Source organism: Penicillium verhagenii, assembly GCF_028828195.1.
Source record: "Penicillium verhagenii strain IBT 33310 chromosome Unknown utg000011l_segment0_segment0, whole genome shotgun sequence".
NCBI classification, from domain to species: domain Eukaryota; kingdom Fungi; phylum Ascomycota; class Eurotiomycetes; order Eurotiales; family Aspergillaceae; genus Penicillium; species Penicillium verhagenii.
The window spans coordinates 520,474-545,674 of record NW_026643175.1 but is presented as its reverse complement, the minus strand read 5'-3'; the positions used below and the strand labels follow the sequence as shown (position 1 = coordinate 545,674).

The window sequence follows — 25,201 nt, the reverse complement described above, 5'->3', positions numbered from 1 at the left end:
AATGAAAAAAACCCCTTATTTGAAGTTATGCATCTTGGGATCCACTCATGGGGGCCCATGGGAAACCCATGGTTTGCTGACTAAGACCCATGGTTTTAGCCCCCGGGTATCGGCCGCCGTAACCAGGAACGCTCTTTGTCTTCAATTCAATACCTTAGTTCTTCACTGCTTCTTGTATTTAGCCCGAAGATGATCAACCGCCAGAGTAGCCAGAGATCCAACCGTTCCCGCCTTCGATATCTCCGCCAAGCTAATTTCCAGCCCCAGATTGCGACGTATCCATCCTCGAATTTCGATTGACATGAGAGAATCAACCACAATATTAGCTATCTGCTCATCATCCATATCCTTCGCAGTAGCCATGTGCTGTGTGATCAGCTTACCCATCTCACGACGGATAAGTGCTTCAGTCTCAGGGTCATCCAGGATAGCGGGATCCCCCTCAGCCTGGGCAATAAGCGTCCTGAGATGATCACTTTGTGGCTGTGCAGTGGAATCCTTGGTAGATTTGATGTTGTGGTGAAGGGAGTATCGACCTTCAGCTTCCCAAGTAGGACGGAGGCATGAATCGGGGCTTTGGGAGGCAGTCAAGCCAATAATTACCAATGCATTCTGGTCGTTGCTCTTCACAGCTGAACGAGAGATCGCTGATTTTAATCCTTCTATGACTTCACTCTCGTCTAGGAGATGTGACCCTATTGCACGTGCAGCGTGCAAAATCTCCGGGCTCCGGCTGACAATTCCAACATCTTCAACCGGTCCTAGCGCGATTGCAGAAGATGCTAGACCCAGATTGCGACGATATTGGGTGAAACTATCAAGGAAGGTATTTGCGGCAGAATAGTTGATCTGGCCAGTATTTCCGACGACGCCTGTAAGCGAACTGAACACAACGAAGAAATCCAGGTTTTCCTTTTCAACTGCGCGGTGGAGATTCCAGGTTCCGGTCACTTTCGGGGCAAGGCAAGAAGTCCAATCATCGAAATTCATGTTTTCGAATGTACGATCCTGATTATTTGTTAGTGTATACGTCCAATTATGATCCGCAATAGGTATCCTTACACTTAGCTTCACCGATAACTGCATAACGCCTCCCAGTGGCTTGATGCAGCTGGCAACAGCATTCTGAACATCAGAAAGCTCAACCACACTACCTCTCACGACTGTGACATGACACCCCTGGGTCTCAAGCTCTCGTGTGAAGGCTTGGTCATCTTCTGTTTCTCCGGCAGACCGAGACAGAAACACTAGGTAACGTGCTCCGTTTTCAACCATCCAAGTGGATATAGCTCGACCCATGCCGCCCAGTCCGCCCACCAACAGGTACGAGACCTGTGATGAGAACGAAGTGACAGGAACAGATTGAGAAAGATCAAGATCTTGAATGTTCTCTGGGATGTCGATCACGATCTTACCCATATGGACACCTTGTTGCATAAATCTGAATGCATCCGTCGTCTGATTAGCAGGGAATGATCTCACTGGTCGAATCGGCTTGATCTTTCTCTGCTCAAATAGCTCCATGGCATGTGTGAATATCCTTGTCGCAAATTCAGGGCTTTCTTCAGCCAGGCTCAAAAGATCCACACCGTAGAAAGCTCTATTTCCGGCAAAGGGTGACATGCTCAACGTTCCGTTGGTGAGAAAGTCACGCTTTCCCAACTCTATCATCTTACCTCTACTTGCAACACATTGCCATGAAGTATGTAACAGCTCACCAGCCAGTGAGTTAAGAACAACATCAGCCCCACGTCCATTGGTCTCGCGCATGAGTTCAGGTAGGAATGTGTTGTTTCGAGAGTTAAAAATACGATTCCGAGGAATTCCAAACTCTGTCATGAGGTATTGAACCTTCTCCTCACTACCTACGGTAGCAAATATCTATCAAGTGTTAACTTCCAGTCCTCATTTTAGCATGGTTGTTTGAAGAGCTCACCTCTGCGCCAATGTTCTTGCAAATCTGAATACTGGCTAGACCAACTCCACCGCAGGCCGAATGAATCAAAACGCTCTGTGTGGTAGATACAAAAGTCAGTTTTGCTAGTATTTAAGCCAACAAGTCTGTACCTACCTGGTCTTTTTGAAGATTTGCCACTTCAATAAGGGCATAAATTGCTGTGGTGTATACTGCTGGCAGACTGGCTGCGTCGATGAGCGAGATCTCATCGGGACAGGGGCTGCAGCGCTTTGAGCTTATCACAATCCTTGTTTTCAAAATTCCCTTGTAGAATAAAATCACACGATCACCAGGAGAAGGACCCTTCACGCCCAGTCCTACACGTCGAACCACACCGCTGCCCTCGAACCCGAGCTGCTCTTTGTGCCCAACAAGACCCATAGCCACCATGAGATCCTGTCAATGGGTTAGCAAGTTTGAAAGTATACTTCTGGTACTGGGCTTACTGACTCGGAAATTAAGGCCAATATGCTTCATGTCAATCTCGACCTGGTCATCTTCCAAACTCTCTTCCGGGCAATGGGTCCAATGGATACTATCAAGAAGACCAACCGACCCGATATCAAGCTTTCGCACACTTCTCTCGGTCACCTCGGGTAAGTTCGCTTCAGCTCCACTCGATGGGCCCCAATGACATCTCCCAATATGAACACTGCCTTGGTAGTATGAAAACTCGTACTCGGGATTTGGGAAATCCGCTTCTCGCGAACTTGTTATCTTGTCATATACGGAGCACAGAGATCTTATGGCGCTTGCGTCCAAGATGTCAGTCTCAAAAATCGAAATGTCAATACCCAATTCGCGTCGAAGAGTCCGAGAAAACCCCAAAATGAGGCCGTATCGTGGATCCCGGCAGGCCATTTGTGATGAACGAGTGACCCAGATCATTCGATTCCTTGTGGCTTTCAGCATGTATTCCTGCAATTGAGTAAACGATCCTTCTTCTAGTCTGTGGAGAAAGGGTTCATCGGTATCCAATAAAAATATCAGATCCTGGTCGGTCGGTGGACACCCCCCTATAGTGTCCCACTCCACCAGGTGGCCGTTTTTACTTAGTTGTGATGCGAAATCCGCGGCCCAGTTATTTGGGTTCGTGTTCAAGACGAGAGAAACGTTTCTTTTTGCAGGGCTATCAGCCGCAGCGATTCCGGAAATCATAGTGAAAGTATGTTGGAAAGGCGGTTCCAAGTCGTTTGCAAAGGCCTCGCTTCCGGTGAAACCCGCAGCTTGGAGCTCACGATCCCATCTTTCGGGGGAAACGTATGGTTTATCAGCTCTTTGGTCATCTTTACCAATCCACCATCCAGGTAAGGTCCCCTAAAATTAGGTCAGCTACTAATTCATTCGCTTTGAGGTAGTAAACCGCAGAACAAAATACCATGATGTAAGAGGTGATTTGGATTACTGCTTATTTATTAGTAAGATGGAATTGCGAAGTTGAGATAAAGTGGCCCACCTGGAGACATCTCCTGTAGTAGCAATTTCCCGTTGGGTGCCAAGAGGCTATGCACATTTCGCAGAGTTGCGTTGAGGGATGGTGTTGCGTGGAGAACCTAGAATGGCATTAGTTGCTTATCTCCAGACACTTCGCAGACACGTTGGCAGACACGTACGTTCGAAGCAATGACAAGGTCAAATGAATGAGTTTCAAACCCCTGCTCTTTAACATCACGCGAGATATCAAGTACCTTGAACTCAATATTCTGATTTTCAGCGAATTCTTCTTGTGCAGAAATTGTGAATCCAGGAGATATATCGGTGAACACATATTTTGAGTAAAGACAAACACCTTCTTTCGATTTGAAGCTCCGAAGGACGCGCCTGGTCGCACAACCTGTTCCTGCACCGACTTCCAAGATTCTTAACAATGGGTTTGTGCTACCAAGAAGCTGAAGGTATTCGGTCAACATAGAAACTGAATCCAGGGTGTCATAGTATTTCCGTAGCCTATCATCTTCCATCAGAGTCTCTATCGATGATTTGGTCCCTGATACAAGGGCAACGCAGTTGTCAAGAACTGCCTGGGGGGCATGAGCAAGATTGGAACGACTTTCATGATTCTCATATTTCAAAAAGAAATCTTGAATAACTGTCATTCGGTCATCCTGGCTCAGTGGAATTGGAATGCACTCTGAACCCTGAGAGAGTTTGTTGTGTGTCCCAGACAGGATTCTGCCAGCTTCTTTGGTAAGCCAGTTTTTATAATTGACCATATGTAGCTCTTTCGGTGTAGATGAAGCTACCCGAGAAGCTGTCTCGAGGATGTAAGCAAGAGTGACTCGAGACACGTCATGGAAATATTCTTTTTCTTCCGGTGAAGGAGTCGGTGTAGTTAGCCATGAGGCGGCTGGTGTGAAATCAATGTCTGGTGTCCACCTTATTTCCGACATAAGGGAGGTATGGTTATTCACTGGTTGATCCTGCACAGTGAAGAACGTAGCTTGATCGAGCGATAACAAGGTAGCTCCACCTGCCATCAAAGACGACGTTCCAAACAGTACCCCAGTCTCGTTCTGGGCCATCTGGCTCTCTATCTGCATCTCCGAAGCGTGGCCAGCAATATAAACATGACCGATGGCGGCAGGGATCGCAAATCGGTCAATGCAGCGTGCGACTCCATTTGCCGTCGCAACGCTGAGCAGTTGCAATGTTTGGTCAATCACAATGGGATGCATGGTGTATCTGCTGGAGTACTCCGTCGGGTCGATTACTGTTGCATTGGCTATTCGCTCGACTGGATGGGCAAATATTTCCTTTAGGCCACGAAAACTCGGACCATAACTCACACCGTATTTGCTCAGACGTCGGTACCATTGATCAGCGTTGACAGCACGAATATTTCTCTTTATCTCTTTCATAGGCGGCGGGTAGTCATAGCCAGATCTGACTTGCCCTTGACAGTGTTTGGTCCAGCCTGTTCCATCAAATGCCGTCACTGTAAATGCATACCATTCTGATTCAGCCGAGTCATTGTACTTCACTCGCCGGAGCGTAGTAAATATCTCAACTTCTTGCTCATCTCGCATCAGAAGCGGTGACTTTAACGACAGGTTTTTGATTGAATAGTCCTCTTTGCCGGGAAAAAGCTGCTGAATTGCTTCTCCTGCCATTGAAATGTACCCAGCGGCAGGGAACATGATATTTCCCTGTAATACATGATCCCATATCCATGGGACATTCTGAAGACGAAGTATATTTCTCCACGACGGTTCCAAATCGGAGGACTCGGTGACTCGGGTGCCGAGGATTTCATGGTGAGGTGACTTCTGTTGTCGCCACTCACTTGCTAGTCGACTTTCATGCCAATGGCGAGACTTATGAAGCCAGGGGTATGTGGGTAAATTTGTCAAGGTCTGTCCTTTGCCGTTTGCTGCTGAGAAATCAATGATTCCACCGTTCGTATGGATGCAACCTAGCGTATGGAGTAGCTGGGATCGTGAATCATCGACATAGCGTGTCATTGTGGGGATGTAAACCGGGTCTTTCTTGGGCGCAACAGACTTGAAAATTTGACGAAGGGGGCCTGCAAGTGCAGAGTGTGGACCAATCTCCAAGAATATGAGACCTTGGTCTGCATTTTTGAATGTGGATTTTATGGCATCGGAAAAGAGGACAGGAGATTGAAGGTTCTGGCGCCAGTACGCTGCGTCAAGGTCCCGAGGATCGGTCATTTTCGCTGAGTTGACACTGGAAAACAAAGGGAGCATGCTTGAGTTGAACTCGATGCGATTTTTGAGTGAGGGCTCGTAAGAGATGCCGACCTCAAGCATATGGTCTGATAGGTTGTATGAATGGTTAGTGTACTCTCAGTGTTATTCCAAGGGTAAAATTGGCTTACGCGAATGGTAGGCAGTTTTAACTCGTAGAGGTCGGCACAAGGTATCTGGAAAGTCGTTCTTTACTTTGGCGGTGATGCGTCGGATCACTTCAATATCACCTGATAAAGTGATGTTTTCGGGGCTGTTTTCGCAGGCCAGAACTGCGCCATCTTCCATGTACGGTGAAATCGACTCGCGCCCAAGGCCAATTGCCACCATTGCACCCTTTCCATCTTGACCTTCAATTGCTTTTCCTCGATAGTAGGCAATAATCACTGCTGAATTTGCTGTGATTGCTCCTGCTGCATATGCTGCTGCGATTTCTCCACTGGAATGACCAACGACGGATGACGGCTGAACCCCCATCCGACGGAGAATGTTCACAATCCCAATTTGAACAGCAGTGCAGAGTGGTTGCGAGTAGGCAGCGTGGCTGACACGGCTATTGCTGACCTTGGCGAGCTCATCTATAATTTCTATAAGAATCATTCATGCGTCATGATCGCGATTGGGGTAGTAGACCTACCTTGTAAAGACCAATCTGGAGAGTCTTCCAGCTCTTGGAGTGCACTATCCATATCTTGAATATCTTTTCGAAAGCTCTCAAACGTATCCATCAGGTCCTTTCCCATTCCTGGCCATTGGGCACCTTGACCTGTGAAGACGAATACCAAGTCCGCTGGCTTTTCTTGGCTGCTTTGAAAGGCCGATGTATCAATTGGCTTGCTTGCTGTCGCAACAGCAAAAGCACGATGCGACATGTGCTGCCGTCGCTCACCTAGAGTATACGCTAAATCGAGAAGCAGGTCTGGGTGTTCATTTGCATAACGAATTACTTCTTGGATTCGCTGCTGCAACGAGTCATGGCACATTGCAGAAACAACAAGAAGATGCGACTTCTCACTGATCGGGTTTCCAGAATCTTGTGGATTGGATGCTTGACTGCAGTAAGCAGCCATAGACTCCATTATCACATGTGCATTGGCTCCACCGATTCCAAAACAGTTGACGCTGACTCTTTCTTTGCGGTCCTTTGGCCATGCTATCATGTCTGTTGGGACCTGAATATTGGCTTGTTTGAATGGAATGTTGGGATTTGGCGAGTCAAAGAAGATGTTCGGCGGGATTTGTTTGTTTTCGAGAGCCAGGGCAGCCTTGATGACACTGGTAACTCCGGAGGCCCCCTCAGAGTGACCGACATTGGGTTTGACCTAGCATTTTGTTCAGTATTTTCACGGAATAAAGATGGTCTGTTTAACTCACAGAGCCAACAATTGTGCCTTTTTCTTCAAATATCTTTGCAACAACAGAGGTTTCCGCTGTATCTCCGGCGATCGTTCCGGTTCCGTGGCATTCAAAGAAAGCTGTCTGTGTGATATCGGCTATTTTTGCCTTTGCATAAGCCTTCCTAATGAGGCGCTCTTGAGAGATGGAGCCTGGTGTTGTTATACTCGGCGTGTGTCCATCGCAGTTGGTCGACGTCGCACGGATAACCCCTCTCACTGGATCTTTGTTTTTTATGGCATCTCTGAGAGGTTTGATGTATATCGCATTGATCGCCTCACCTCTTCCATATCCATCTGCTTTCTCATCAAAGGTCCGACACATTCCGCTGGGAGATAAAACCATGTTGTCTGACATAGTCGTCGTCATGGTTGGGGAAAATATCAAGTTTGTTCCACCAACAATCGCCGAAGAACACTCTCCAGAGTAAATTGCCTGACAGGCTTCATGTAAACCAACAAGGGATGATGAGCACCCAGTCTGAAGAGTCATGCTACATGAACGAGCTTTATTAGTAACAATTTACAGCCGAATCTAGAAATAGTGCATTGCCTTACCTGGGACCTTGAAAGTCATACTCATAAGAAACACGGTTTGACAAGGCAAATTGACCCGTTCCCAGCACATGGTAACGGTCAGTGTTCTGAGGATCTTTACTAGCCAGTTCAAGCCAATCTTCGCCATAAACACCAACAAAGCATCCAATCTCCTTACCCCGCCAATTCGTCTCGCCGGCACTCTCAAGGCACTCCCAGACAACTTCCATCAGCTGTCGCTGCTGTGGGTCCATTCTCTCTGCCTCATAAGGCAAAATCGAGAAGAAATCCGCATCAAAATAGGCGGGATCATCTTGAAGGAAGTACCCCTTTCTGGTCTTCACAAAATGAGGCTTCGACTCGCTGTAAAAGGAGTCCAATTTGTATCTAGTTTCCGGGACTTCGCATAGTCCGTCTCTTTTTTCGATCAAAAATTTCCAAAATTCTTCAGGTGAGTTTACACCTCCTGGGAGCCGTAGACCCATACCCACAATTGCAATTGGCTCACAAGGACCCGATCTCGGGCTCTCGACAGCTTCCAGTAAATTAAATCCATATTCGTTGGTTCCAGAGTCCTTGCAAAGTGAATTGTGGTTGATCGTCAGAGTTGGATCTTCGCTATTAAGGGACTCGGATTTCTTGCTGCGCTCCTTTCTGTTTTCCTGATTGGCTTGCAGAATCTCCATTGCAGCGAGTGGGTCTGCAGGAAGTGACATGGTAACGTGACTCGCCCTATGTTTACTGTGTTTAGTCGTTAACTATAAGTAAATTGACTGAACTAGAATTAAACTCAAGCTGTCGAGATTGTTAGCAGCTTAAGTATTGTCAACCAGTCTTAAGATCGATCTCTTGCACAGCACCGCGTCCATGTAAGGAGTCACCTGGAAGCTGTAAGGGGAAAGAAAGTGTCTCTTTAGCACAAATTTAGTAAAAATATCGGTGAGGCATAAGTCAATGCCTCTTTGGAGATTAGATTTGAATGAAATATGGAGGATGGGAAACCTGAAATATGGAAGATGGGGAACAAAACGAATGCGACAATGTATAGCGAACACGATTCCCGAGGTCGGACATGGCATCGCTGGCAGCTGCATTGTTCCAAATCAATATTTTCCTCCAGCCTCACATTAAATTTTCAGCATGTCTATGCATAATGCGGAGTTTCTCGTATTGGCGCTTCCAAGTTCTTTGATAAATGTTGAAATCTCTTCGAATCTTGTTTTCTCTCATAATGCGAATTTTCGGCGGTTTGTCCACCGTCGGGACTCGGGAGTCTTGGAAGTTGGTATGCTACATTCCGATTGACTCCCAAGGTGGAATGTTACCCTTGCAATCTTATGTTTGGAAATAAATACACGCGACATGGTAGGTCAATTGTGAACTCCTAATTGCTCTCGCACGTCTCAGCTATCCGAGCACCCGTTTGCACTATTTTTTGTCTCTGTTGCCCGCCATTAACAACACACCATGCTCCTCAAAACCATCCTCGTTCTCGCCACTGCCACCATTGGCAATGTTCTAGCCATAACAAATAGCCAACAGACTGTTGATAATATCAACGCGTTGACTAAAAAGACTCAAATCGCAAAGCAGGCATTGGAAAACTACAATGGAGGCATCTCTGGTGGCTTATTGATTGCCAGGGCCATTTATAATGCCCACAGCTCTGCAGTGGCAGCGCGAAACAGCATGGGCAGCTCCGACCCATTTTCTGGCGAAGATAGTGATCTGACATTGGACGCATACAACCAATTCACTCCCGTGCTTCTCAGTGCTTTGGAAGTCGCGCAAGTTAAGGTACGAAGGCATAGAATCCGGCAGTCTCGCATTTTCAAAACTGACGTATACTTGTGCTGCGTGCATCAGGCGCCTCTGGTTAAGAATTCAGGGCTTGCATACCCGGCTCAAGGCATGATCAGCAATCTCTATAATGAAAAGAGCAGATTTGAAGAAGCGATGCATGGCCAATTGTCCAACGAACATTCTCTCATGATCAAACCGTCGGTGGATCAGATAGACAGAGAATTCAAGAAAACTCTGGATTCATTCAGCGACTAGCCCAATCAGCTAAGATGTAAATCGCGCACGGAGCTATGGGGGAATTGTCAGTTGCATGTTGGTGTTGGTGTTGGTGTTGAGCGTTGTTTTAGGTTAGCTGGATTTTGGATATTCCAGCTGCATGTATTATGTATGCATTTTTCTCAATGGCGTTAAACTTGGAATTTAATGTTTGATTGTAAGGAAAAAAAATTGGGGAAATGGCAAAAGAGAGAAAAGAGAAAAAAAAGAAATCAGAAGCTCCCACGCCGGGAATTGAACCCGGGCCGGCCCGGTGAAAGCGGGCAATCCTAACCACTAGACCACATGGGATGATCGATGCTAATGTCAGCAATCTTTGCAATATTATCATGTACCAAGAAGCTTCAGAACCAATCCCCTCCAGATGTCGGAATATAATGAAAAATTGCAGTATGCTTTGGAATTATTCTCACTCGCACAAATATCAATGTTGTCAAAGATTCAACCTTGGAAATTCTCAAGAGCTTCAGGTGTCTTGAATATTAATGTAGTTAAACCCCAGTTCATCGGCTGAACTGATAGGTCAAAAATAAAAGCAAGGTATATTGATACCGGCGGCCAAGTTAAATCTGCTTTAATTGATTCCTCACTATTTCGTCTTCCATCCACGGGTAGCCCTAGACCATAATAATTTTTCAACCTAGGCCGCGTGTAGTCTTATCTGGGTCGATACCGATAAGCAGCTGAGTGAATGAAGCTCATGGCTCAGCCCCATAGTGATAAGGGTGGCTTGGAGGATAAGCTAGAGGTTCAAAAACTCGAAAGTGCTCAGATGTAGTCGAGCGAGCAGCTGATCTGGCGTGGCGTACCGCTGCGCTGTTCCACTCTCTTGGGATAGGCCAGAATTGAATTTCCATATGAGCAGTGCGGTACCCTTCAATCTCATCGAGTAGGAGCTCCCAAAGGTCCCGATTCTCAACTGGCAATCCTTCAGTTGTCTGCCAGCCATTGTTGACCCAGCCCCAGACCCGGCTGGTGATACCCAGAATCACGTATTCGGAATCAGTTGCTATGACCATACTGTTGAATCCCCCCTCGGTCCAGTCCTTGTATTGTAAAGCCCCAATTACGGCACGCAGCTCTGCGCGATTGCTTGTTTGCACCTGTCTATCCCAATTAGGTCCTCTTCTTTCGAGATGAAATCTGCCATAGCCCGCTAACCATAGTGTGGCATGAAGTCCGAACACAAAGGAGCAACCTGCGCTTGGAATCCCACGGGCATCCCTATGGCACAAACCAGTCGTGAATATGAGGAATTGGTGAATGTTGGTTCGATTAATAAAGCGCCGCAGGTTTTGTGTGTGTACAGATCCGACCACAGGTAGGAAAAGGGATTGCCATGTTTGCCGTTCAACTGGGAGAGTGAAAATCGTAGGGGCAGTAGAGGGGATTTGCGTAGTGCTAGCATTGCCGGAACAGGAAGAGGTCATGTTGAATTGGTACCACAGGTCGAAAAATGATTGTCCAGTAAAGCAACGGCTGTGGGTAGACTACCTATCTGGAAGAAGAGAATTCTCCCGAAACATAACTCGAGCTTGGCTTTTTGGTATGACGCAGGAGGATGAACAATTCCGTTCTTCAGGAAGCAATTGGTGAATACAGGTCGCCTTGGGCGCTGTATCCTTGCACATAAAGCGACTAGGCAGATAGTGTATCAGTCAAAGGCATCTTGAAGAACCAAGGCAAATCACTTATCACTTGCTCACTTCTTGATGTGTATGCCTCCACGGACTTTGGGTCTAGGTGAAATACGGGGCAGCGAAGAGTTCACAATCGGGGCAGGGGAGAAGAGTACATAGAGAGGAGAGAGGGGAGAGGAGAGATGGGAGGGGAGGAGAGAGGGGAGGAGAGAGAAGAGGAAGACAAATAGTTCTGCATACTAAACACGAAGAGCAACGCTCACTAAACGAGCCTTTCTAGAACAACTAAAATATATTGCTATACCCATTTACCATAAAGTAATCTACTACTCATCTGGCCAGGTTTATGCCTCCCTTCCAAGGTTAAAAGAGTCAATAAACAAATTTTGCCAAACACAACGCATGCTTGTCGACCCATGAATTAGCAACCAATTCAAAAAAAAAAAACAAGGAAATACGATTGAGACAGAAATAATTGAAGCCCAAATCACCATCAATAGTTATATTGCTAAAGCATACTAATACTCAGAAGAGAACAGCTGCTCCTTACCATGTCTAAAGCGATGAAATTGACATTCTTGGGATCTAGTAGCCTCGAAAGGTCGAAGCAATATGCATATCAAGCTGTGCATCAATCCCATTGCCACGCCAACTCTCTTTTCCTGCGCATCACTCGCGAGGTCTTCGCCTATGAAATCTTTCTACTTTATTCCTCCACCTCGCGCACACCTTTCTAATTCTCTCATTCTCCCGCACGCGCTCTCTCCATAACAGACAAGATCTAGCTCAAGGACACTTGTACTATGGAATTGGTGAGTTCCCTCTTAAGGCTGGTGGCATCATGATGCAATTTATTTCTACCTCCATCCCCTCCCCCACTATATCCATGGATATGCATGTGCCTTTCCAGTAAAATCTCTAAACGCCATAAATGTCAATTCCTATCTGTCGAGGCCAAAGTGTACACGATTGACTATGGTCCATGGCCTCATGTGTGTATATCGATTCCCTTTCCTCTATATCTTTGTGTTCCTTCAATCATATCGCCATTCTGATAACACTTTTTTTTGGTTCCTAGCTCGCGCTAGCAAGTGATATATCTTCTATATGACTTATCTCCGTCATGACGCTTATTCGAGCTCAATGGTGCCAGGGGGCTTGGAGGTCCTAGAAGATGATGTCAGCTGAAGACTCAACACCGACTGAGTCAAAGGCTTTTACTTACAAGTCGTAGACAACACGGGCCACACCGTCGACCTGGTTGCAGATAGTGCGCGAAACATCCTGTAGTAAACAAATCAGTATAGGAACAAGTATTGTTGGGCCTGTCGGGAGAAGGAATGGAGCATATTTGAGTTCGTGGAATAGAACCAAATCCGGGTAGAGCCCGTGGTATAATCAAGACTTTACTCACCGCGAGGAAAGAGCTCTTGAAGTCGTAAACCTCGGCGCTCATGAAGTCCTTGGTTTGAACGGCACGGAGGATGATGATGTATCCCCAAACGCGCTGATCACCGAAGACACCGACACTGCGGTTAGTATCAAGACCAGCAAAGGCTTGAGAGATCTAGGAAAGGGTTAGCTTGCACCGGGCTTTGCCATGGTTAATATGATCCGACTCACCTCGTTGTAGAGGCCAGCCTCCTTGATCTTGGTGATGAAGATGTGATCGGCCTGGCGGGCGATCTCGACGCGCTCCTTGGTAACGTCACCGAGAATACGGATGGCAATACCGGGACCAGGGAAGGGGTGACGGTTAACCAGGGACTCGTGGATACCGAGCTTGCGGCCAATTGCCTACACTGCTTAGTATATTTGAAGAAAATATCAACCGTATCAGGTTCAACTTACCCGCACTTCATCCTTGAACAGGAGTCTCAGGGGCTCAATAAGCTATAATTGAAGTATCATCAGTATTGTGTGCTTTGATGACGAGGTGGAAATTGTACTTACACGCAAACCTTGCTAAACGAGCCATGTGGATTAGTAAGTTAACAAAAGGATGCCAGTCTAGTTCGACTTACGCCATTCATCATACGCTATATGCTGATTAGTTAAGATGCTCTTGTGTTAGGGTGTGATATTGCTTACCTCGGGCAGACCGCCAACGTTGTGGTGAGCTATCTCTCATGTCAGTTTTTGTCCGTTATTTTTGTCCGACGTCGCGGCGCAGTCTTCTGCCTCAAGGGCTCTGTAGGCTGGCTTACTCTTGATAGTGGCCGAAGGTCCACGGAAGCTCAAGGATTCGATACTGGAATGTTATTAGTTAAGACCCAGCAATTTCCCCTCATGTCAACTTACACATCAGGGTACAGGGTTCCCTGCAAGAACCACTCGACCTTTCCAGAGTTGGGGGTATTCTCTGCCTCCTTCTCGATCTATCAAAACTTGTTAGCCGGACTGATAAATACTTTCAGATAAGGGTAAACATACTCTGATAGCCTCTTGCTCGAAAAGATCGATGACTTTGAAATAGTCAGTATCCAGTCAATAAGCCAAATTTGAAGATACGCACAAGTAGATCCAATGATCTTTCGCTTCTTCTCGGGGTCAGCAACACCCTCAAGACGGCTCAAGAACAACTCGCCAGCCTCGACAACTGTGAGGTTAATTCCAAGGTGCTCTCCGAGAGTAGCCTTGACCTGCTCGCACTCGTTGAGACGCATGCATCCAGTGTCGATGAGAATGGCCTTGAAGCGGTCGCCAATGGCCTCACGCATAAGGGCAGCTCCCACAGTGCTGTCCACACCACCGCTGACAGCACCAAGGACAAGGGCCTTGTCACCAACAAGCTCACGGATGCGAGCAATCTCGAGCTCAGCAAAGTCACCCATTTTCCAGTTCGCTTGAGCTCCGCAGATGTCAACACTGAAGTTGCGGAGGAGATCGACTCCGCGGGGTGTCTAGATAGAGATGTCAGAGGGAGTTGTACTGCAATTTTTCGGGGGTGACGAACGTGTTCGAGCTCAGGGTGGAATTGGACACCTAAAATCAAATTGCGTTAGCATTTCCTCAATGGTTCACCAAAAGCTTGAACGGAAACATACCAAAGATGGGCTTCTCCTTGTGAGCAATACCGGCGTATTCAGAGTTCTTAGTGGAAGCAATGACCACAAAGTCCTATTGGGGTCAATAACAATCCCTCGGAAAAAGCAGCTGGTTTATCTCACAGTAGGCAAGCTGACCAGCTTATCGAAGTGGGACATGAACACGGAAATTGCGTCTCCCAAGCCAGCGAAGAGGCGGTCGACGTGGCCATTGACGTTGGTGATCTTGACATCGGCTTGGCCGTACTCTAAAAGGGAAGGGTCAGAGGTAATTTCAGATGAAGATTCAAAGGTGACAAACCTCGTGCGGCTCCGCGGGCAACGTTCTTGGAGTCGATGCGCCAGGCGATCTCCTGGCAACCATAGCTGAATGGATTGGATTAGTGTCATAGCAGCGCCGATATATCGAGACAAGTCATACCAAATACCCCTATACATTCCGCGTTAGTCAAATTTTAGGAACTGGAGGTATAGAAAGAGAAGAAAACTCACAGAATGGGGACGTTAAGGTCAAAGACCGCGGGGTCAACATCTACACAAATGAGTAAAGACAACAGGACGTTTGGGAGAGGGAAACCTTACGGGGCGAGCCCTCGTCGTAGACAGAAGAAGGACCTAGTAACTTCAGTCAGACCTTTATACAAAATATTCGTGGAAAGACCTCATACCTCCAGAGAAGACAATTCCCTTAGGCTTCCATGTCAGATCAGCGATCTTGGTGGTACATGGGAGCAGCTCAGCGAAGACGCCGATGGCACGAAGACGGCGCAGGATAAGATGGCTGGTTTGGGACTTCAAAGTAAGTCAGCATCTGTAGTTTGGAGGTTTGTCGAGATCCAGGAACTGGGTATGGTATAAAAGAAGCCTCGTTATCTGGAACAGGCCGAGGGGAAGGAGGACTCGAAGAATTCACATACGCCGAAATCGAGAACGAGGATAGTCTAGAGATTCAATTGTCAGCCAATCCGTTATTATTTTTGTATATTGGAATCAATTGCGCCTGCACTCCCCGTCTAGGAGTGATCGATCGCAACTTGTGGAGGGCGGGGAGGTGCGGAGATAAGTGAGTTTCAAGGCTCGCGATTCCAGCCCTCGGTGGGATATTGAAAGTACGTACGTCGAAGCTGTTGTGGGGGGCCTCGGCCTCGACGTTGGTAACCATTTTGAATTTGGTTCGGTTTATCGAGAAGGTTGGGGGTGTTTGCGGAGTCAGAGAATCTCGAAGTTATTACCGTGAAAAGAAATATGAAAAAAAAAGTTTGGTACAGTGGTACCCCGCCTCCTAAATAGGACACCGCCTTTGAAAGGTAAAAATACTTTATTCGTGACTCACTGGCGGAGAAACAACGCATATTTCTAAAGTTTGGATAAAGAAAGCTAGTCTGAAGCCACTTGGTAGAAATTTTGCATACTCTCCATGTGCTAAATGAACATTGAGGTGAGCTTATCTGTAGAGATATGCTTATTCGACTTCCCAATGCGGCAGCATATCAAGATCTTGATTAGCTAAAATTGATTACTCCGGCAGAAAATTGGGCAGAAAAGAAGTGGAGATAGTGGGGGTTGCAAATTGAATCGCTGAGCCCCTGCGATTATTGACCAAAACCTTCACCGCTTCTGTTTTTTCAAATCTTAATTAATACAAGGTACTACACTGACCTGGCATCATGTGTCTTTTGCTTGATACCCAGCTTGGGGAGTCAAAGACAAAAATTCATACCACGTGATTATATACTGGAGGAACTCAAGTGGCGAATAAAGACGGCAGAAATTCCCCCAAATATGTAGGAAAAAAGTAGAGAGCATTAACAGGGATATAGCCGAATGTGAATGGTACGAGTGGGCTAGGAGATCAAAGTTTCAAAGCTGACCTTTGAAATTTCTGACATACCTACTACCTAACTGGGCTCACATACTCCGTAGGGGGGAAAAGCAGTAAAGTAGATCGGCGGCTATAGATCTTAGATAGGCGGTGAACTCAGTTTGATCGGAGTTCATCATGTGACGTCACTGTCAAGTAGTAGTAAGATGACTCATCCTCCGATCAATCTGTAGCAACACTGCTCATACACTTTACATCTATCATTTACTCAAAGCCAGTCGTTCGTTATGAACTTGATATCTTGGATTGAAGCGCTAAAATGTTTTTCCTAGCAATGATGAAGTTTTTTAAAAAAGAAAGTTTCCAAGACACATAACCCCCATACGTACATAGGGTGACAAAAGTGTTTGTACACTTCCATTTTTCCCCGCAAAAAATAGCAAAACTCACCCTGTTTGGTTATAATTATCTTAACAACTTTATATGTAAAAGAAGATTTTTAAATCGCTTTAACTCTAAATAAACGATTGATAGTTGATCTGTATAATTAGGAATCCGGTTTAAATGTGTGTATTGTGGAAATGTTTGGCCTAGAAAATGGACATCACATTTTTCTGAACTTTTACTATGGGGATGCGGCCTGTTTGCTAACAAATTTCAACAAATTTTCTCATCCTCAACTTTGAAGTCATGAAACTCTACCAGGATAAATCATACCAGAGGTTCTAACTGTAGGAAGTACTTATTTACTAATTATTTATAACTAAGCTATAATCAGAAGAAAACTCTAAATATAAATTTATAGAGATATTAAATATCAAAGTTGGTGAGTTTTGCTATTTTTTGCGGGCAAATATAGAAGTGTACAAACACTTTTGTCACCTTATGTACATAATACATCTGTATGTAAAATCTGACTGTCCTTAAATCATCAAATTTACCAGTGAGTCGGTCCGAAGGTCTCTCCGTCAGGGAGGACAATCTGCTTAGCAGCACCGGTGTAGTCCAAAGTTGCCAGAGCCTCGGTATTTCCCCACCAGCTGGGGAACGACGAGTTGGACAAACTAATGGCAAAGAGCATGACAATGAGACACAAAGCAGTACCGACATCCAGACCGGCGGAGACAACGTAGTTGTACTCCATCCACCAGCCACGCCAGCGGTTACGAATGAACTTGTTGAAAACGAATCCAACACTTCCCCAGGCCAGGTAAGTCAGAGGAGTAGCTGGGGGAATCATGCCAGTACCACTGAAAATCAGAGGGGCGTTGAGGTACCGAATGGAGCTGCGAGGCCACTTCTTGACTGCCAGCCAGATGATGATAGGCAGTGCAGCGCCGGCCAACCAGAACCATTGCAGGCTAGCATACATCTGGCCGATAGAGTACATGCGCTTGGGGCCAATCACACCCCAAATGACAGAGGCGTTGAAGAAGACGCGGCCGTTGGGGCAAGTGTAGCTGTTCGCCTGAGTAGAGGAGCAGATGTCTTTAATGCTGCCAAAGGCCCAGTTCAGCACTGCCACTTGCACCACGGAAGACCAGATACAGCTGACCATCTGGGCGTTGAATGTGACACGTGGGGGAAGCTTCATGTAGTGACCCAACTTCATATCCTGGCAGAAATATAAGGCTTGGGACATGGAGATGTAACCGTAGGTCTTGAAAAGCATCATGGCCATGGGCTTTCCGGGCTGGATGTAACCAACGATGAACTCGGTGACGACATTAAGACCCAGTTGAATGTTAGTGGTAGCCTGGATCATTCCGATAGGGAGGGTCCACACTCCTGCGATGATAATGGAGACGAAGAATGCCCACCAGGAGAGGTGAGTAGGGTAGGAGAGAACCACTGCCAAGCCGATGGCGATCATCACCACCAACACAGACATGTACCACCAGATAGGCACCTTTTCATACTTGGCCATCAAGCGAGAGTGGACATCCTCATGCTTCTGTTTGGACTCGCGCATTCGGCGCCAGATATCCTTTCCGTGGAAAAGACCAACGTGGAAGATGACAGCAGCTAGACCAGCAAAGGAGAGACCGTAGCACAGAGCAAAAGTGGTGGAGAGGAAAAGCGGGGAGTAACTCGAGTATTTGGCCTCATCAAAGGTGTATTCAGGGGTCAAGATCCTGGAAACATTGAACTTCTGGCCAGTGTTGTCGTAACTGTTCGAATCAGAAATGGGCAAGTAGTTTCCGTAGAACACATTGCTAAAGTGAAGGGCAGGTGTGATGACCCAGAACCACACCACCATACCAATGAGAGTATTTGCAATGGCGAACCAGGGAGACAACATAGGCGATGTGACATATCCAGAGATGATGGACCAGTCGAAGCTGATAGGGATCAATGAAAGACCGGTGGCACCACCGAAGAGCTGGTTGATAATCACGTTGTTGGGCTTGATCCAGGTGACAAAGGCAAAAACACTCAGGAATGGAGCGATCAGACCGGGGAACCAATACCAACAGAAGGCACCGGTCATCACGTACATGAACAGTCGGTATCGGTTGATCTTCCAACCGTGGGTCTTGGATGGGTCAGCCGAGCCTAACCCACGATCATGCATTGCACTGAAGAGGACGGTATTGGCCAGATTGGAAGGCCAAATCATAGCCGCCGGCTCGACCAAGAAACGGTGGAGCATACCTCCAAGACCGAATCCCAGGGTTTGTGTGGAGATAGTGACGAAGATTTCAAAGGGCCAGCCATAACGCTGTCCATAGAAGCCACGCTGAGCCGTGAAGATATCCAGTGTGTACGCGAACCCTCCTGCAAAAGTCGCGTTGGCCATAATAGTGATGAGAGCGTGTTCCTTCTTTGTGAATGGGCCCGGGTTCAACTCCATTGTGTGACCGAAGATCGTCCAGGTCCAATTGGGAAGCCATCGAGCCCAAGCAACACCAAATGGGAATACAACAACTTCAGCAATATAGGAGGTGATACTGATAGTTGGGCTGTGCAGTGAGAAAAGGGCGTTGAGACCGGAACCAATCGTGGCGAAGATCAGACCCAGAACCCAAGATCGGACGGTGCTGCCAGTGCCGCCTTCATCGTAATTGGGAACAGCAGCGCGGACTTCGGGATAGGGTGAGTCATCAAGGATATCTTCAAGGTGTCCCTTGACCTCGACGTCGCCGCTTCGCAAGGCATCATCTAGTTCATCTTCGATCTCAGTAGGAAGATTGGGGTCAAACTCATGGGCCTCTTTGAGCTCCTCGAGGCTGGGGATGGTCTCCGAGGGGACCTCGGCCACCTCTATGCCGGTGGATTTGGCTGACATGTGTGGCAACCGATCAATGGGATATGAATATGGTGGAAGGAGTGGTGAAGGAAGGAAGAAGTAAGGGGGAAAGGGCAGAGAAGAAGATATCTATATTACGGTGACCTGGTGATACACGGCAGGTACTACCCTACTACTTTAATAATTATGCAATACCACATGTGGGAGATAACTGAGATGGCAAAAAGGACCATGCCCCGCATGTTGAGTACCATTCACTATCGGGTACACCGGGGTCAGAAGATAGCGTCGAATTCAAATGGCGATCTCGGCATTTGCATATCAAAAGCTGAAGCGGAAGTCCGTCTCTTCCTCCGGGGGCCAAGGCTTGGAAGACTGGGCGACTCCGCTAAGACCAACCATATTTATCTGTAGCGCGATTCGCTTGTAAACCACCGTTCATATGTGAATGGTTATGCTGATTATCTGAGTTTCGTATCTTTCAGCAATATGCATGCAAGGTAGTATCAACCATGTAGCTGACACTTGGCATCACTTCACTGTGAGGTTAGATTGCCACTTTCTTTTCTTTTCTTGTTTTTCTCTTTGTTTTTGTTTTTTTGCCACATGGCACTAGCCTTATCATTCGACAAAAGCTTTTGGTTGTATTCAAGCTTGCCAAGATTTACCTTGGCAAGTAGCGCCGAGCTGGCAAGTCGCTTAACATCTCTGATAGGCGGGTTGTGGTTGGTTTGATTCCGCAGGGGGAGGGGGGGGGGGGGGGGGGGCACTCGTGCAGCGCTAACTCTTTAGTATACAGTCTGCGGCCCTGTCATTTGCTTTTTTTTCTTTATCAAGTGGATTAACTTAGATTCCATCTACATAATTGTAGCATTTTAATTAAATTTAGACTGTGGGGGGCTGGGAAAGAATCTGGACAACATTTCTAAGTGATTTGTAGAAATGTTCCCATGTATGAGAAATGCGTGAAGAACGGAGGATCCAATGAAAAATCAAACCAGTTCAGCCCTTGGCGTTGGAAGTCGGACAGGAATAAACTAGATGCTTACTCCGTACTCCGGAGACCTGGCCTTCTCAGGCAGTTCCTAGCGTATAAAGAGCCGAGCGCATATCAGGAGACTTTCTTAGGGCGCGCCCGAACGCCCCAAGAAGTACTAAGGGGGACTAAGGAGTGGAAAGTCCAATGATCTTATCCGCCCCGCACGCCGCTATCCCGTAGCGGGATTGCTCATACGCAGAACAAACGGTTCATCAGCCGGGAAAAGCCCAAAAAGCCATTGCGAACTGTCAATCTCGACGTCGGCTGTTCTCTAGACAACCGCAGTGTTAATGGGACTCTTTTTTTCCTGTGTGTATTGATGCATAATTTATAAAGCTTGGGCATATCGGAATTGATAAGGCAATCGTATTTCTAATTTCTAATTCCATCCGCTAACCAGGCCCACATCGCCATTTTTTTAAAAAAAAACAACCTCGGGATTCTGGAGAAGCTTCCGTAGCGGGCCTAGTGTGGTCTCATCCAAACGGTCTCGGGAGATTCTCGGTTGATTCGGTTTGCTGTTTTTCTTAGTCATATGATCCATACCCCGCAAAATCCAAGTCAGCATCTGCTGAGCTGCTCATTTCCCCGTACCCACTCCGGAAATATAGACGATCATGCATCTCGCAGGGCAACCCTGAGGAGAAAACGCCTCTCTGCAGGGTTCAACTGGCGTCAAAGCTAGAACATAATTAGTCACGAAAAAGAACAATGTCCAGCTATTTGGGGATCTAGGGGTGGCCTAGCATCCGTGGATGTTCACAGTGTTTGAGCCCATTCGAAATGAGCCCAAAAGTGACAAGTACATGGACATAGACAGAGCCTCAACGAGCAGCGAATTCTCCTTTGCCTCCAGAAATACGCAGTAGAACCCTTCATATCGCGTGGTATCGTAAACCCGTCGGGTGCCCGGATCGCTGGTCTGATCACCGTCGTACCCGGAATTTAAAGTCACGAATCACTTGAAACCAGTGATCATTTGTGGAAATCACTTGACTCCTGGGCCTTGGTATTACGTAAAAAAGTATACATGAGATATCACTAGGAACTTGCTGTCTATATTTCATCTGAAAGGTAAAAGAAAGGATGACTTGGGGGTGTTTATCATTTATAACCTAATCAAGTTAGCCCTGGTTGGATGCTGGTTGCGATTTGTGTGTACATAAGCATCTCCTATAACTATTTGAATATTTGAGAGATGCTCTCTCTATGTTTTCTGACTTGAAAAAAGGGTTTCCTCGGTAAATCACCAATAATGCCCTGTCTTTCTTTTCTTTCCGTCATACCAGCGCGCCTCTTAGCGGGGTGAGATACAACTAACAAGAGGGGGTGGCTGGGCTGGGCTGAGTTAACGCTCACTACCAACAGTCAAAATCTCCCTATTACTCGCATTATACCATTCTTTCTCGTTTCCAACACATTATCGTTTAAATAACTACTAGTTACAATGACAGACTTCCAATCCAAAACCATCCCGGCCCCAGGAAACCATCCTGACATCAAATCCGACGCACACCGCGTATTCGAAGTCCTCCGATCAGGAGGCATTGCTCTGATCCCAACCGAAGTCGGCTACGGCCTCGTGGCCTCCTCCACCGAAGCCATCCAAAAAGCCTTCGAAGCCAAAAAGCGCCGACCAGGCCACGCCCAAGGAGTCGTCGGATCATACAAGCTACATCGAGAGCTACACATTCTGCCGGATGATAAACTAGAGATGATTCGCGTCCTTCACCAGGATCTCGACGTGGGATTTGGCGTTGTTGCGCCGTTCCGAGCAGAGCATCCGCTTCTTCAACGGCTCACGCCCGCGACGCTGGCGAACGCGACGCAAAATGGTACGCTGGGAATGTATTTTGGTGGAAGCTCTTTTTTGGTCGAGTTGGCGCGATTGAATGACAAAGCGGGTCAGTTGATGCTGGGGTCGAGTGCCAATTTGACCGGGACAGGCCAGAAGTTTAGAATCGAGGATGTTGATGCTGAGATCAAGGCGGCTGCTGATATTATTGTCGACTATGGGCTGCAACGGTATCATATTTATGAAGGACGCGCCTCTACAATAATCGACTTTGAGAATATGAAGGTTCTCAGAATGGGCTCCTCTTATGAGCTAATTCGGGACCGTTTGAAGAAATTTTGGGGAGTGGAATTACCAGAGGATCCTATGTTTGACAAATCCAAGTGGAAAGACGCGACGAATTAAGCAGAAAGAATTCGTATTGACAATCAAGCCTTCTCCAACTTGAAGTGGATTCCTTGGACCTCGTGGCCTATCGCAACGCGGGTGAACCGGTTGACAACCGGGTACACGTCAAATAACCATTTCCGGGGTAAATGCATGATCCATGGTAGAAATTTCGAAATCTCACTCAGCATAGGATCTATATGCGCCCGATAAACATGTCAACAGGAGAGAGGGAAAAAATTCAAAAAGAAAACAGAAAACAGAAAAAAAATTGTTGCGAAAAATACACGTAATGCGGAAGTGGAAATACTGCTACCCGTAAAGTTGATCAAGACCTCATCTTCAAGGCGCGCGTCTTCTTTCTCTCCTACAATATCAAACATTAAAACATGAGGGGTGACCCGCCCCCTTTACCACCCCGACGACCTCCGGGCAGTCAAGTCACAACTACTGATGCCGTACCCAATGCAATAGTGATGGACGAGGGAGTTCCCAATGACCCCTCATACAGCCTATCCTTGCCCCGCCCCGAAGCGACCACGAAGCGGAGACTGTTACTTATCTACATCCACGGTTTCATGGGCTCCGAAGCTAGTTTCAACGACTTCCCAGCCCATGTTCATCACTTATTGACCGCTGTACTCAGCGAGTCATACATCGTGTACACTCGAATTTACCCTCGTTACAAGTCCCGCGGCGAGATACAAACTGCTGTTGACCAGTTCAGTAAATGGTATGTGACGACATCCGGGTGGGCAGAAAATACCCCTATCATCCAACGCGTGCTGGATCCGTATCTCTGCTGGAACACATAAAAGACAACAAGATAAGACACGTTTAACTGACGACTGAGGACAGGTTATCCCCGCACGAGGCCGATGATCTTGACGTCATCCTATTAGGACATAGTCTCGGTGGTATTCTCGCTGCAGACGTTGCGCTTCTACAGAACGAGATCCCAGATGGGCAGCCACGACATCGAATATTCGGACTTATCAATTTCGATGTCCCTCTGCTGGGGGTGCACCCGAGGGTCATCCCCACTGGCATTGGCAGCTTGTTTCAGAAAAAGGACAAGCCAGCCGAAGGCGATTTAGCAGAATCGTTCGAATCCTTAGCAATGGACACAAACAAGCTTGTCAATACTAACCCCAACTTCGATCCTCCATTTATGAATGATGTGCGTCTGGTGAAGCGTGATGCCTTGGGCAGTATCAAGCATTTTTTCAACAAGAACACAGATCGCATCTCGCGATCGCTCGTTGATCTCGTCCTTTCGCCTGTCCAATTTGCAAACTGTGTGAATGATTATCCGGGGATCCGAATGCGGTATCGTCGGCTCATGGAGTTGGAAGCTGGGAAGCAGGGCTACCCGGGAGTACAATTTGTCCAGTATTATACCGCGAGCACCGGTCGCAAGAAGAAACCCGCGAAGGAATCTAAGAATGAAGATGCGGGTGAAGATGAGCACACGGAGGCAGGCGAAACGAAAGGTTCGGATGAATTCAAGGACGATGAGAAATCCGAGGATATCGTCCAAACAGCAAGTTCGACAACGGACTCGCGAAAGTCTCCTACGGCAGAATCCGATGTACTTGGAGAAACGCGCGCGGAGACAGATGAAGCCATAACGAAGGATGACCCCTTAATACTAGAGACGCAGCCTACTGCATCCGATTCCACGCTGGCAGTTGAATCGCCTGCTACCGACGAAGAAAGCGTATCTAGAGGCGCGGCAAGTCTCACATCGTCCATCTCAGTCGACAAGATGGAGAACACGAGTCTGTCAGACGATACATCTAGCATGGCATCGACAACCATTCCTGCACCAGAGACACCCCCCGAAAAATTGCGCAAGTTCATTTTATTGCCCTCACATCACTGGAGGAGCGCAAACAATTCTCTATGGGTCCCAGTAGTGATGGAGGATATGGACGAGGTGGTAGCCCACCAGTCTATCTTCCTTACCAAGGGCAAACACTACGATGAATTAGTTGGGGAAACTGTAACACATATTGAGCAGTGGGTACAGAACGATATGAGCCTTCGAGCATTGTCCTGAGTGGACAGAAATTATGGCTGTACAGTGACCAGGGCATTTCGACCTTCAAAGTCTCCATGCGTGACAATTTGGCCTTATTTGAATATGTAGCAATAGAAGCTCCTATACCCAATCGATATCTTTTACATAGACCAGGTCCAAAAATCTACAAGACTGCACATTTCAATAAAGTATTTCTTGAATAAATCATAAGGGGTCATTACATTCTGGAGATAACCAGACCATACCTCGAAAGCCTTCTATCGAGTGAAAAGCCAAGTTGACCAAAAAGTGAGAGATGACAAAAGAAAATCATTAACCCATGAAACCACAGGACACAAAAAGCAGAAACAACAAAATCAATCGCATAAAAATAAAAAACCGAGAGGATATGAAAATCGTAAATAAAATAGTAACAAGTCGCAGGTATCAAATACAGGGGAATCAAGCGTGTATACAACAATCTGACAACTTTTTTTGGGCGGGTTCGAATCGATGGGTTCAAC

At 46.9% G+C, this 25,201-nt stretch overlaps 7 protein-coding genes across 7 annotated transcripts; 3 read left to right on the top strand and 4 right to left on the bottom strand.

The window, feature by feature from the left end:
- Window positions 1–162: 162 nt before the first annotated feature.
- Window positions 163–8,281, bottom strand: N7466_010598 (Fum1p; the record flags this gene model as incomplete). Its single annotated transcript, XM_057169987.1, has 12 exons — window positions 163–1,008; window positions 1,063–1,881; window positions 1,937–2,011; window positions 2,072–2,353; window positions 2,408–3,274; window positions 3,336–3,361; window positions 3,414–3,510; window positions 3,571–5,732; window positions 5,796–6,251; window positions 6,302–6,986; window positions 7,039–7,552; window positions 7,617–8,281. The coding sequence occupies 12 exons, from the start codon at window positions 8,279–8,281 to the stop codon at window positions 163–165; spliced, it is 7,494 nt and encodes a 2,497-aa protein (XP_057016596.1).
- Window positions 8,282–9,062: 781 nt separating this feature from the next.
- Window positions 9,063–9,653, top strand: N7466_010597 (cell wall mannoprotein 1 family protein; the record flags this gene model as incomplete). The annotated part of the gene is made up of 2 exons (XM_057169986.1): window positions 9,063–9,392; window positions 9,462–9,653. The coding sequence occupies 2 exons, from the start codon at window positions 9,063–9,065 to the stop codon at window positions 9,651–9,653; spliced, it is 522 nt and encodes a 173-aa protein (XP_057016595.1).
- Window positions 9,654–10,372: 719 nt separating this feature from the next.
- Window positions 10,373–11,104, bottom strand: N7466_010596 (ribonuclease H-like domain-containing protein; the record flags this gene model as incomplete). Its single annotated transcript, XM_057169985.1, has 1 exon — window positions 10,373–11,104. The coding sequence occupies one exon, from the start codon at window positions 11,102–11,104 to the stop codon at window positions 10,373–10,375; it is 732 nt and encodes a 243-aa protein (XP_057016594.1).
- Window positions 11,105–12,444: 1,340 nt separating this feature from the next.
- gua1 (GMP synthase (glutamine-hydrolyzing)) lies at window positions 12,445–15,523 on the bottom strand (the record flags this gene model as incomplete). The annotated part of the gene is made up of 22 exons (XM_057169984.1): window positions 12,445–12,481; window positions 12,540–12,598; window positions 12,729–12,881; window positions 12,938–13,111; window positions 13,166–13,207; window positions 13,268–13,279; window positions 13,339–13,353; window positions 13,406–13,434; window positions 13,522–13,565; window positions 13,616–13,692; window positions 13,748–13,779; window positions 13,830–14,217; window positions 14,271–14,299; window positions 14,362–14,434; window positions 14,485–14,609; window positions 14,663–14,727; window positions 14,783–14,791; window positions 14,854–14,893; window positions 14,944–14,976; window positions 15,030–15,153; window positions 15,279–15,302; window positions 15,479–15,523. 22 exons carry the CDS (start codon window positions 15,521–15,523, stop codon window positions 12,445–12,447), a joined length of 1,629 nt encoding a protein of 542 aa, XP_057016593.1.
- Window positions 15,524–17,120: 1,597 nt separating this feature from the next.
- On the bottom strand, window positions 17,121–19,472 carry optB (small oligopeptide transporter, OPT family; the record flags this gene model as incomplete). The annotated part of the gene is made up of 1 exon (XM_057169983.1): window positions 17,121–19,472. One exon carries the CDS (start codon window positions 19,470–19,472, stop codon window positions 17,121–17,123), a length of 2,352 nt encoding a protein of 783 aa, XP_057016592.1.
- A 2,447-nt stretch (window positions 19,473–21,919) lies between these two features.
- Window positions 21,920–22,672, top strand: N7466_010593 (uncharacterized protein; the record flags this gene model as incomplete). The annotated part of the gene is made up of 1 exon (XM_057169982.1): window positions 21,920–22,672. The coding sequence occupies one exon, from the start codon at window positions 21,920–21,922 to the stop codon at window positions 22,670–22,672; it is 753 nt and encodes a 250-aa protein (XP_057016591.1).
- Window positions 22,673–23,043: 371 nt separating this feature from the next.
- On the top strand, window positions 23,044–24,716 carry N7466_010592 (uncharacterized protein; the record flags this gene model as incomplete). Its single annotated transcript, XM_057169981.1, has 2 exons — window positions 23,044–23,387; window positions 23,513–24,716. 2 exons carry the CDS (start codon window positions 23,044–23,046, stop codon window positions 24,714–24,716), a joined length of 1,548 nt encoding a protein of 515 aa, XP_057016590.1.
- Between the last annotated feature and the right edge of the window lie 485 nt (window positions 24,717–25,201).